The sequence below is a fragment of the Cinclus cinclus genome, chromosome 1 (genome assembly GCF_963662255.1).
Source record: "Cinclus cinclus chromosome 1, bCinCin1.1, whole genome shotgun sequence".
Classification (NCBI taxonomy): domain Eukaryota; kingdom Metazoa; phylum Chordata; class Aves; order Passeriformes; family Cinclidae; genus Cinclus; species Cinclus cinclus.
In genome coordinates this window covers 117,377,246-117,390,559 of record NC_085046.1, presented here as the reverse complement: position 1 = coordinate 117,390,559, position 13,314 = coordinate 117,377,246, and the positions used below count along the sequence as shown (strand labels likewise).

At 37.2% G+C, this 13,314-nt stretch overlaps 1 protein-coding gene across 2 annotated transcripts in view; it reads left to right on the top strand.

The window, feature by feature from the left end:
- The window catches only part of PDE7A (phosphodiesterase 7A), a 72,763-nt gene that overhangs the window by 26,059 nt on the left and 33,390 nt on the right, over positions 1 to 13,314 (top strand). Inside the window, exons 1-2 of one of the 2 annotated variants that reach the window (XM_062502013.1) lie at positions 6,194 to 6,253; positions 12,635 to 12,695. In XM_062502013.1, coding sequence (XP_062357997.1) covers positions 6,194 to 6,253; positions 12,635 to 12,695 — 121 coding nt within the window. Of the gene's footprint in view, positions 1 to 6,193; positions 6,254 to 12,634; positions 12,696 to 13,314 lie in introns of those variants that run through there. The other variant, XM_062502003.1, reaches the window with a different exon arrangement.

The window sequence follows — 13,314 nt, the reverse complement described above, 5'->3', positions numbered from 1 at the left end:
CATAGCTGGGTTGCCTGCAATATGTGAAGTACGTGGGAATTGAAATTACTGTTTATTTGCTTCCAGCATACCATTCAGTCTTGGCTGAAGGTGTATTTAATAGTGAAACATAGTAACTTGGAGCAGCTAAAAATCAACTTCTTGTATCTCAGTTTCAGAATAGTCTACCTTTAATGAGTGGGTTGCAGTCTTGAGACCCTGGTGGAACTTTGTCTTGTAACAAAAGTACAGTTCTTTAAGTCTTTTAAATCAGAGATGAGGGCATTTGTATTGAACCCTAAAATTGGCCCAGTTTCTTGCTGTGAGTGAGCAGGTGGCAGTACCTGCCAGCAGGTGTGGGCAGATCAGTCCTGATTCACCATCCATACAAATGCTAATATGTTCTCTGTCCAAGGTGATAAGACTCGCTACATCCAAGGGTTAAAAAAGAGTATTTCCTAAAAAGTAAACGAGAAATACACATGTCAACTTTGTCCTAACTTTTTCGTACTTTTTTTATTTGTTTCTTTAAAGAGGCTTTGAAAAAGATGGTATATAACTTCTTTCCAAAAATCTCTTCTCTAGACAGCAGCAGAAATCTTAGTTCTGTGAATTTAAACAAAGGCTTAAAATGCCATAGTAAGTAAATGTTCTTTGAAGATGTGTGTCTGAATAAATCAGAGGAAGAAAATTGTATTTTAGTGATGGGATTTGTTTTACCTAAAACAGTAATTTCAGAGTTTCTGCATTTAAATGACCTAAATTGGATTGTTTGTCACTGAGCCAGTTTATACCATATAACACCTTTTCTTATGAAAACGCATCTATCTAAAGAGCTGAAGTTCATGATATGACAGAGACACTGAGTGTTCAAAGTTGTATTGCAAAATAATAATTTTAAAAAGAAATAAACTATTTCAAGGTGTTTAATCTATGCACAGAAGCTAAAAAAGTGTTCTTATATACCCCTCAACTACAATATGTATGTTTTTGCCTTTTTCAGTGTTACATGTCCATTTCTGTTAACCTGCAAAATCATGATGTTGAGCAAATAAGAGGAAAGATATAATACACCCAACAGAAAAATGCAGTGTTTAATAATATGCTTTTTTGGACAAAGATTTAAATGATTTGTTTTTAAAATACAGACTACTTCTTACCTCTTTTAGAAATAAAGGACACATAGCATGATCCTGATAGTTTTCTGTTACTATGTTGCAGTAGCAATAGAAAATTCACAGAATGGGTGATTGTACAGAAATGCTAGTTGTTGACTTCCTTTATTCATTGGGATTATATATTTTCTAAGGGGGAGGTTTCTTTCCTTTTCTGTCTTGCTGAGGGCTGAAATGGAAGATTTGTAAAACTGATAACTGGTTTTTAAGGGTATAGTTTCTCCCCTCTGGATCCATAGCTATCCTTGACTTTCAAAGTTCATGTTTTGGAGTTCTCACCTCTTGGTTAAGATCAAGCAGCCTTTTGATTTTGGTTGCAATGAGTTAGGCAGTTGTAATGGTGATTTATATATGGAGTCATGGTCCTGAAGGTGAATTTTGCTAAGTTTCTTGATTTTCATATTTGCTTATGGCTGGCTAGCTGATATGTAGCTGTATGTTTGTCAATGAGTCACTGTCCCTGGCATTATTCAGAAGATGTGTAGATATGGCATTTAGGGACATGGATTAGTGGTGGACTTGGCAGTTCTGGGTTAGCAGTTGGACTTGATGTTCTTAAAGGTCTTTTCCAAGCGAAATGATTCTATGATTTTGTTAATAAACAGCTAGAGTAATTGGAATCTTGTACCTAGTTGCAACTAACATGACAAATCTTTTGAATAAGTAGCTGAATTTGAAGTAAAATGCTTAGATAACATTTTAAATTAAGATATGAATAGAAGTAGCATTTGTAAAAGCTGGTCATTGTATATACATTATGAAATTCTAGAAGTTCTGCTCTCAGAACTCAGTATCTATAAAAATAATAGTGACTTTTCTTCCTTTTTTCCCTTGAATGCAGTGTTTAGTGGTTGGGTTGGGCTGCAGCGGTAGCTACCCACACTTGTTACAAGAATACTCATATATTACCATTTAATTATTTTTTTTCAGTGAAGTCTGCTGGAGAGGGAGATCACACATGATATATAATGAGACAGGGAGAAAAGCAAAGACAAGATGGAAATGAGTTGTGGTTTTTTTCCCACTGTGTGCTGATGAATTTGTAAATGACAGGCTTATTCCTCTACTGTCATTACCTGCTGTTAATATAGTAAAGTTCCCAGACTGGTTCACAGCAAGTAATAGGTCAGTCAGGAGTGTATCCTAGAAATCAGTGTGCACAAGCCTCTGTTCTGTAAGGAGGTGTTTGAAGGGCAAAGGAGACTCCATGGGGATTTCTTTTCTGGGCCAGGTGTGCAAGTGCATGCACATAGAAATCAGGTCATTCTGGCAAATAGGAGTGATATGCAACAGGCCTCCAACTTTAGCATAAAAAGTCAGTGATGGAGATCTACAAAGCCCTGCTGTATTTAAAATGGAGCATCATTTAAGACCCAGTTTTGTTACTGAAATCTGGTGCTCTTGCTTCAACTCTGGATTTTTTGTAGGTGTAGGCATTACTGAAATGTTTTTTTTTTGGGGGGGATTGGAGCATTTAAAGACACTTCTGCACAAACAGAAGTTACTAAGCTTTGTAAGGCAGCCCTGAGTCATTCCTCAGGGCTGATGAACTTCAGGAAAATAAATAAAAATAGAAAAATATTGGAACAGATATGTATTAGAAATATACAAGTAAAATTGGGATCCTGTACTTGGTGCTTCAAATACAGAGTATGTGATAGGAAATAATGGTTTTCCACATGGAGCCTTGCAGATCTCTAGGAGTGTATGTGGAAAATAATTGGAGCCTTACAAATTATCATGGTGTGTTAATTGGGGAACTACTTTGAATGGGTAGGAGCTGGTCCCTTGTGATGGCTGTTTCCCGATGAGAGCAAACTGGTAACTTCAGCAAATTCCTTGGTGGAATCTTTGTATCAACTGTTGCAAAACCCCAACTGTTTTCTGCTGCATTGATAACACACGCTTGTCTTACCAGGAATAACACAGAGATGTTCGTTCAGTAAATGCAAAAATTGTGGCAAAACATGCCTTTGACTGCTTGAATGCATCTGCATATCATTGTGCTGCATATGCAATGCTGCATATCATCAAGTGTACATTGAAGACTTTGGGGGTGTTTGTTTCTTTAGAAAGGGTAAGAGACAGCAATTGCACTTGGACATGTGAGCTGATGGTAAGGAGAGAGGAATAGGTAATGACTATGTGAATGTTCAGGACTGTAAATCTTGCCTTACCAAACATGGTATGTCTGCAGACATCAAGAAAATGGGTTTTAGAAAAACTGGAAAAGAATCTGTTAGAAAGCTGTAAAGAAAAAGAGAAGAAAGTAGATGAAACAGCATTAGCAACTTCCCCAATTTTTAAAAAATACAATGCAATATGCGATAGCTATTCTTTTTGGTGTGCTTCTTAGTTTCAAGATGAAGCTGAGACTGATGGGTGATGTCCACAGCTCAAGGGTCCCTGCAGTCCCTGGAACTGAGGGAGTATAACAGGGAGTATGTTAACACAGAGGGAATTTAGTATTACCTCATTTTTATGTTGCCTTCTGGCTGTGGGTTTACCATACTTGTTAATAACCATAAATAATTTCTTCCACGTATTTGTAAAACATGATTTCTTTCACTTTCACCATGGAATTATTAGTGGGGTTATTCAAAGCAGTACTTTCCCCAGAAGAAGCGCTTTAGCTTTTGTTGATTTCTTAAACTTCTCATGCAAACCAGTGCATTTTCTGATCTTAATGCTGTCTCCAAATTCAGAATTGTATTGCCAAAACATGCCAAAACAATCTCTACATTTTCAAGCCATAATTAAAATGAATAATGGTGTAGTGGTGCTTAAAAGGTGTTCAAATACTTTTATTTCTGTGTTCTCATATTAAACTTATGCATGAGACAGTTTTAAGAAAACTTTCAGTAAGAGAAGGCTTCTTTAATTAAATCACTTAATTGTGGAAGACAAAAGAGGAAAGGGTGATCACTTTGTATATCTCTGTTTGCTAAGATAACGTTTTATATCTGAAATTGGTGGAAGGAAGTGTTGCTCCACGCACCTGGGGCATGACTGTGCACACACTCCAAGAGCATCTTCATGTGTTTTGAGATGGGGAAACAGAAGACTTGTCAGGGATTGGTAATAGTGATGACAGAGAGGAATGCTTGACATTTCAAAGACTATAAGGCTATTTATGCTGGAGTTTTATTCAGAGGAGAGTTCCATCTTGAAGCAAATCACCTCATTGTTCCTGTTTGCTGTGCCCATTTGGTTGTTTTCTGGAGTGGTTTTGGTATATGCTAGCCAGGCTTCTTCCAAAAGAAATTAACATTTCACTCATTGTGTGCACCAAATGTGCCCTAACCCTCAATAGGGTGGTAGAGGTTTGATGAGTTACTGGGTCATTTTTTGGCAGCTTTGAACCTCTTGTAGTAGAGTCTCTTGCAGGAAGTTGGAGTAAATATGGCCTGCAAAAAAAATTAAAACTCCTGGGCTTCATACAGAATAGGTGTAAAGATCCAAGCAGCAGCTGTGTTTTAATCTGCTCCAGTTGTGCCACATTGTAATGCAAATATAGCCTGATGCCATTTATTGTGTTTTTGTTTTTTTAAAGAAACATCAGACTAGTGGTGATTAATTGTCAGGGTGTTTTAACCTTGTCAGCTGTTCAGAGGTGGTAATGTTTTTAAATATATATTTTTTTACAGTTTGTATTTTATACAGAAGTTAACAGCTCTTTAGAGAAGTGCTGCATTCATTAAGTGAGATAGCACAAGGCCCATTCTAATATTCTTGATTTTGGGTTTGATCTGACTGGCTTTCTGGGGCATGGAGACAGGGCATAAATTAAATGGTTGGAATGTAATGGTTCTGTAGGGATTCACAGGTTGTGCTGAGACCATGATTATCGCTTAAAAGACGTCATAAATATTTGGACTCATGATATAAAATAACAAAGAGCCCTATCCCACTTAAAAAATCTTAATTCAGTGAACATGCACTGTAGTATGTGTCCCCTTTTCCTGTGGAGGGGAGGAAATTAGTTTCTTAATGTTAAAAAACCCCACTCCTGTGGTGATCTGTGCTAACGTTTGTGTTTTGTGCACATACTGGAATTTGCAATTGATGTTTTGCAAAAGAAAAAAAAAATGGAAGAGCAGACTCTCCATATAATTTTGCTTTCAGTTATTCAGCTTCATCCTTTTTAAACTCCTCATTATCCTACACTGTTCATTTTTCTCCCCCACTGTAGCTCCTTTTTTTCCAAAGTATTTGAGATTCCTTTGTATTTCTGAAATGAAACACTTTTGTCAGTTTAAAATGACAGGCTGCACCAAGCATGTAGGACCACTTTTGCTGCACAATCAGTGTTCTCGGAGGAAATTAGACTGTTTTCCAACCCTGGAAAGGGCTAGGGAGGCTGTAGCCAGGTTCAACCCTTGGAGCAGTAAATGAAAGCCCCATGCCAGATCAGGCATGAGTGGGAATGGCTAGAAAGACAGTATGAAGGATGGCCTGGTATTTAGTGGACAAAAGAAGTTAGACAATGACCATTGGTTTGAACAATTGCACGTATTTGGTGCATTAACCTTCATTAACACTATTTACAGTACATTGCTATAAAAGCAATTTTGAAATATGTTTTGAAGCTCAATTCTTAGCAGTTCTCCAGGTGACAGAGATAAAAGGAACTTGTGAATATCACAAGTGGTGGAATCTGCTGGAAACAGACTCTTCACAGCATTTGAAGGAAGGGCAGTATCCTGCCTTAGCTCTGGTGTTTTGACTACTGGAGTTTGATCCTATTGTCTGGCACACATTGCTGTATTTAAAAATGATGAAAGGATGTAATCGTGGTTTTACATTTCCTTTAGCATTTCTGTGGGATTTAGCAAGGTTTTACTAATTGGCATGTCCTCTGGTTGTAAAACTTGCTTGTTGAGTCCAGCGTTGGCAGCGAGAGGAGTGGGGCAGAGCACATTGCAGGGGCTGTCAGGTGACAGCTGTCGCCTGCCTTGTGCCTCGCTGCTGTGCCCTGCTGCTTTCAGCACTGGCGGCCATCGGGGGGAGATTATGCTTCAGGTATTTGGGGTGATCCAATGGGAATTGCATTGATCTGGTGTTTAGCTCTGATCCTTATCAAATGGATTACTTCTAAGGTAGGCCATTTTTAAAATCTGTTTTGACTAACTGGCTTTATAAGTAGTCTGAGAGAAAACAAGTCATTAAGAATTTCACAAGTGCTTATTTTTCCTTTTTAAATCTAATCCGTCTTGGAAACATCATTTGCCATTCAAGATTGTGTTTCTTAAGTGTTCTTACATGATTTTGTATCTCTTGACTTTTGCTTGCCTTGAAGTGGGAAGGAGTATGTTTGTAGCAGTGCCAGTTAGGAGACTGAAAGAAAAGGATCTGAAATGGCTTCTGAATGGCAGGAGTTGGCTTGTCCCTGTTACTAACAGATTTTCAATTTTTATAGCACTTTAAAGCCTTTGTGAAAATAAGGAAAAACAATTTTAAACATAGTGAGAATAGTACAAATTAGTGTATTTTGCTTCCTGGACAGGATATCCTTTTTGTATTGTTGATTTCAGAGTTGCAGGAGTGGAAATACCAGTTTTGTTTGCTTATGTGAAATACCTGCTTTACTTAATTTGTAGCCTTTCCATTTGAGATCCCTATGTTTTGAAAAATGCATGCTAATGTTAGGATCAAGTTTTTACTCTCTCATTCCAAGCAATCTAAGTATCCTCATAACGGATATTTGTGCTAGTAAATATAGGTGAAATTGGTGTCTGGAGATGAGACCAGGCTCCTCTCAGCATAGTTTGCTGCATAATCTAGAATTAATTCCAAAAGGAGGGATAAATTTAAGTGTAGGATTATGAAGGAGAGCCAGAATCACTGGAGAGAATGAAGGAAACTGAAAAAAAAAAGTTCCTGCATTTACAGATAGATGATTTTGTTGTTGTTGCTGATACACACTTCTAAAATGTTTGTACAATTTACAGGAGAATCTGAACAAGCATGAATTTGAGTTTGTTGTGAAAACAAGCTTTGCCAGGCATCCATGCCTGTACTCTTCAGTCATTGCCAATAGCATGTTTCTAAATTTATTAAATGCAAAAATGGTCAGGCTTAGTTGCTAGCACTTGTGACAACTTTTGTCACATCAAGAAAAAAACCAGGATACCCAGTGGATGTTCGCTTGTGACTGAAGGTAGATTGTATGTGTTTACAGCCTGTGTGCTGGACCAGTACATCATCTGCATTTTACTGGTATTTTGTTGAACTGCTGGCTTTTTGGAACTTGACATAACAAATGCGTTCAAGGATTATGTTTAGTGCAGTTTGGTCAGAGATTGTTTTAAGGTGGGGAAAAATAGGAATTCCAGGTAGCTGACATAATACAGGCATAAAATCCCTTGCTATTTATGATTGTGTTTCTACATGTGCTAGTGGTGGTTTCTTTTGAAGAATTAATACTTTTGTGTTCATCCTATTGCCTATTTTGCCATTTCTATTGAGTCTTTCTGCTATTCTGACTTAGTTTCCTTAGGCAATACCCCTGTGTGTTACTGTCCTCACTTAAACCAATTGCTTGTGGGTTTTTGGTCTTTCTTTCTGATCAATTCTCAAGCTTTTATTTTGTATATTTTATGTTGATAAAGCTTTGGATAAATCTTATGCTGCATGATATGCATCTGAGGTATATAAGAAAAAAGAGCTTACAAATGCTTGTGAGATGTATGTGTCACTAACAATGATAACTATCATTCAAATGATAGCCAAGTTCAAAAATGGCTGCCATCTGTCTTGGGAGGTGATCATGTGAAATAGCTTAATATGGAAGAAAACATTAAAATTAACACATTTGACTATTTGAAGGAAAGGTGTGGTTCTTATTGCTGATTAAATTTCAGGAAGGCAGTATTAATGATTTATTTTACTGATGGCTTGATAAACTTTCAGGGTAAGTTTTTAACTGCAGCAGTGTTTTTAAATAATTGTAGGACCATTTTGCAGTGGCTTAACCTGAATTCAACCTGAGTGTCAATTTAAGTGCTTGTAAAAGAGCATTTTTCTGTGCTTTAGTGAGTTAAAAGCTTGATGGTACCTTTTAGAAAACTGTGAATCTTAGCATGGAACTTCTAAATACTTGGAATAAATCTAAGATACATGACAGTTTTGCTTTCGAAATCTAATAATAGTTGGAGAAATAAAATCTTAACTAGTTTGTCATTCCCAAGACTTCCAGTTCATAAGCTGTCTTATGATCTTGAATGCTTTCCAAGTGTGTACGTTTGAGGCAGCATAACCAGTACATTGCAGTTGCCATGGTATAACAACTTCTCCACATGTCTTCAGAGCAATTGAGACTAATGCTCTGATAGTTCAGCAAAGAGCTTGGACTGGAAAGTCAGGTGGGTAAAAACACCTGCTTGGCTGTGTTGCTCTCTGTCCTCTGTCTTTTCTTTCCCAGCTTCTGAATAAACAATTGTGTAGCAAAATGAGGGTTGTGTAGTCCATCAAAAAGCATGGATGGTTCTTTCTGATGGGTGGTACAGAATTTTGAAGGCCAACAGCTCTAGCAAGTTTTGTTAGAGAATGAGACCAGGAGTTGTTTTGCTAGGCAGTCCACAAGACGGCCTTTGCCAAAATGTAGTGCCCAGCAGCAATGCTGCTGCTGGGCTCTCAACAAGATTGGGAAGTGCATGTGATAAAACTGATACATCAATGGAAACATTTCTGTTTGACACAAACAGCAGCAGGTGCTCCGTTTCCAAGTGGTACATGCAAATGCTTGTACTCCCAAGCATCACTGAAGCGGTTTCCCTTTGAAGATGTATCTGTGTACTATTTTGACATGTTGTTCCCATTGCATGGTCTTTAATAGCTTTCTATACTCTGTGAAGAGATGTTCAGAGAGATCTGACTTAAATCTAAGTTCTGGTAGATACTCCCTCTGCATGTTTTTGCAGAGTCCTTGTATCAGTGTTGTTCTTAGAGGAATAATGGATCTTCCAATTCCGTTTGAACTTCTTCCATTCCCTTGACATAAATATGTCTAAAAATATAAGAAAAAAAGAAGCTTTTTTATGGTATTGCCCTTTGGAAGAAGAAATATACTGTAGTGTGAAACTGAAGTTTAAGGTGAGGCGTTGAAAGTGGAAGTCCAGTATAAACAATCCTTTCCAGTCATCTTTCTGACATCCATCTTCACTGCTGAAGCAAAACAGCTCACCCAGTTCAGGTGGCTGTACTCATACCTGGGAAGGAGCAGAGCAGTTGAGAACCTCACCTAATCATTTGAGGAATTTGTTGAATCATTTAGGGTACATCACAATCCCATCAACCAAGTTGCCTTTGTGCTTGGAAACGCCTAAACACAAACATATTAGGGCTGTCTTGTCTTTGAGCATTAGTAATTCTGTCTGCTTGCTGGAATGATGCTTATTTATTTGATATTTGTACTGAGGGTCAATATTGTTATTAACAGGTACAAATCTTCAGGTAGACTGAAGAGGTGGCACAGAGATATTTATAAATGAATTTTTACACAAAACAAGTTAAAAATATTGACAATAACATGACAACAAGTAATATTTCAAGGTGCCAGAAGCCAGTCTTAATCCATGAAGATTTCTAATCCAAGGTGTCTGTAGGGTGATTCAGTGTGTGCTATGGTTGTCTCAACTGTATAAGTAAGGTATATTTTTAGGATGAGTCTTGGTTTCTTGGCATAGGCTACAGAGAGTGGGCCTTTGAGTAGCAATGAGGAGGGTGGCATTTTTGGTCATCAACAAAGGTAAAATCCTGCTGATTAAATTATTTGAATGGTTGAGTGCTTTGCAGTAACTTTAGTTCTTCAAGACACGTTTGCCTTCCTTCTTATGAATTTGCTGTCTGTCAGATCATATCGCAGTAAAAGCTGAAGCATTAAATCTGTTTTTTTCTGTTTGCTGGGTTTAAGTAGTGGAATCTGGGCAGTATATCTTAAAGAGCCACACAACAGAGTATTTTAAATTACTTCTCTCTTTCCGCCTTTTTCCCTGCATTTTTCTAGAGTACTGTAGAGGGTAGAATAACAAATGCACTGACAGTATTATTTGAAGTGGGGAAATAGGTGGTGCACCACAACCTGCAGTAGAGTGTGTCTGTTTTGTATTTGCAGGGTAAGCTGACACAAAGCAATCCATGTCTGAATGAGTGCAATATTATTTGTTTATTTATCACAAGTTGCTAAAAAACCTCTGTGCCGTTAGCTTTGTCCTTTGTCTCTGCCCACCACAGTGCTCAACTCTGTACTTCACTTGTTTGCCAGGTCTAAAGATATAAGATCTGACCGCTCATCACCCACCCAGCATCTGCTGGTGGAACTTGCTAATACGTGTTTTCCTCTTACCTATTTTTTTTTAACAAATTTCAATGAATAAGTATCTTTGAGACCTCAGTCCTCTTAGCAGAATTAGCTGAAATTGTCCTACTATTTGTGTAGTATTGCTAGTGAATATAATCAGTTGTCTCTGTTTTTCCTTAAAGAACCAAACTTTCTAAAGTAATTTTACTAGATTTGATTGTTTCAAATATATCCTTGCAGAGCAAAATCACTTGTCTGTATAAGCAACTACAGTATGTTTTTAAAAATGTGTTTTATTTGATAGCATACATGGTTGCACTACTTTATATATACTGCTTTATTTACAATATTTTATTTTAGGTTGCAAGTAATATTTTAGAATCGACATATCAAAAGGATTTATTTTTCAGTAAATTTTTGTGTATTGTTTTCTTTCTTGGAGACTAATGCTCCAGTTGTACGTGGGTCTTGTAGCTACGTGTGCTTAGGTTTCTCCAGTATTAGATTACAGAACTGTACTGGACATGTCCAGAAATCTGTGATAGACAGGTGCAAATTGCAAGTTAGCACTAAATTACATCACTGATTGTGCCTCGTCAGTGAGATGAAATGTTCCAGGCTATGGAAAATATATTCCGCTGAGATTTTCTGAAACTCAGAGGCAAGTTTAATGGAAAACATTGAAAATGTTAGTGAGAAGTCAGCATCATTTTCTGGCTGATGAGTTGTATTTTTGCCTTTCCCATTAGGACAGGCATAATGCTGTGAGAAACACTGTACCAACACATATTGAGGAATTATTTGCATAGTTTATGATCTTCCAAGGAAGTATAGAACAAAAGCTAAGACAACATATAAGTTCTGTACAGGGAATTCTTCCTTTTAGTCTTTACAACAGCTGTTATTCTTGGACCACATTTGGAGCTAGGTCTTTTGGTCACTTCTGTAATTGCGTTATCTTTTGAACTTGCATGTTTTCAGGCTGTTGTCTTTCCATGAGGTAGTGTTGTTCCTGGTGCACAGACGAAAAAATGGATGACTGTGTTTGTCACCAGTTCTGAAGTTCTCAAAGTCATGTGGTGACTCTTGGTGGCATCAAGGACTTCACTGTCCTCCGTGTAAGAAAGAAGTGTGGTGTACAGAGAAAGGTCATAGGAGTTTCTAATGTGCACCTCCCACAAAAAAAATCTCATTTCTGTAACGAACGAATGTTCTGAACTGTCAAAATGGAGGTCTGATTGTGAAGGTGAGCCTCTAATCCTGGGATTAACAAGTAACATTAATGAAGGCCTTAGGAAGGGACAGAAGATGGTCAAAGTACAACAAAGCCAAAATGTGAGGCTGGGTGCTAGGTGGAGTCATACTTTGCAGACTGTGTGATGCCAGTGAGGACACTCCTCTGGTTTTCAGCTGTTGGAGAATCAGTTCACCACTTTATGGGAGAATTCCTGGATTTTTCTACAGCAGTAGCTGAATATGTATGAAATACATGTGTCCCATGTAGATAAGAAATGCAGCTTATGTGGGAGTATCTCAGTGTTGTACATGGATAACTTTATGACTCTTCTGAACTTTTATCATCAAATTTGAAATACTACTTTCTGGCTTTCTCTGAAATACCTTTATGTGTAGCATCTTACCTCAGTGATATCTTGCTTTGCCTACAGAATATACAGGGTCGAATGAAAGTAGCATGTGGCATCCTAGAGCTGCAGTAATGGTGTAATTTCAGTTCTTTTACATCTTTTACCTTTGGAAGATGGAAATACCCCATAGGTAAAAGTAGATACATAAGCCAGGAACTGCAAGTATTTCTTTCAGGTATGGTGTTCTAGAAGGCCATGAGAAGTGCTTTCTCATGTCTGCGTGATCTCATTCTGTGTCTGTTCTGTTGTGAGGAATGATTGAGGAAACATTGGAAAGAAATATATGGATGTGTTTTTTACCACACTGATCCTGCTTTTCATGATCTGTTCACTACCAATTCCTATCCTTCCTTAATATCCTCTTAAAGCAAAATCAGTAGATATACATACTTCAAAGATGAATTTTGCATGAAAGACACAATTTCTGAAATTAGTGTGAACAGTTAAAATGGAAATGGTTAATTAATACTTTATTTTAATTTCAATTAAAAAATTACTTGCCTCTGACTTGCTTAAAATGCACTTTTTTTCAGAGACGTGGAGCAATTTCCTATGACAGCTCTGATCAGACTGCGTTGTACATTCGTATGCTAGGTAAGCATACAATTTCCTATATTGCAAATTCCAACATTTATGATTGATTTAAATAATAACTTTTTATATGTCTGTTGAATTAATAAACTTACCATTCTCTTTCTCCTGAGTAATATTTTGGTTAGAATTTCTACAAGAGTTTGGGTTCTTTTGTGTTGACTTAGATTCTTTTGGTTGTTTGCCCTTTTTTTTTTCCTTTTTTCCTGAGTTAAACATTGTGTAGGATGTTTTACTCCTATATTAAGGAAAAACGAAAGTTCCTATAGTTAACTCACTGTGTTTGGTAGAAGTAAAGTTTTCTAAGTGACTCATGATTGATCTTTCTGCAATGGAATTTGCCACCTCTGCCTGGTGTCTTTCCAGTTAAAACTGTAGCTTAGAGAACATTTGTTGTAGAGTTACCACACACTCTTAAAAACTTAAGTACTGAGGCTATGAAATGTGTGAGGTGTTCTTGAAATAATGATACTATTTTAAACAATATTTTTCTCATTAATCCTAGAAGGTGACTTGAGAAGGGAAAGGGCACTTGACAGGGCAGAGTAGTTCAGTCAACTTACTGAGGAGTACTTCCAGGATAGCAAGGAGAAAAAGGGTAAAGGCAAGTAAAAAAAAAAAA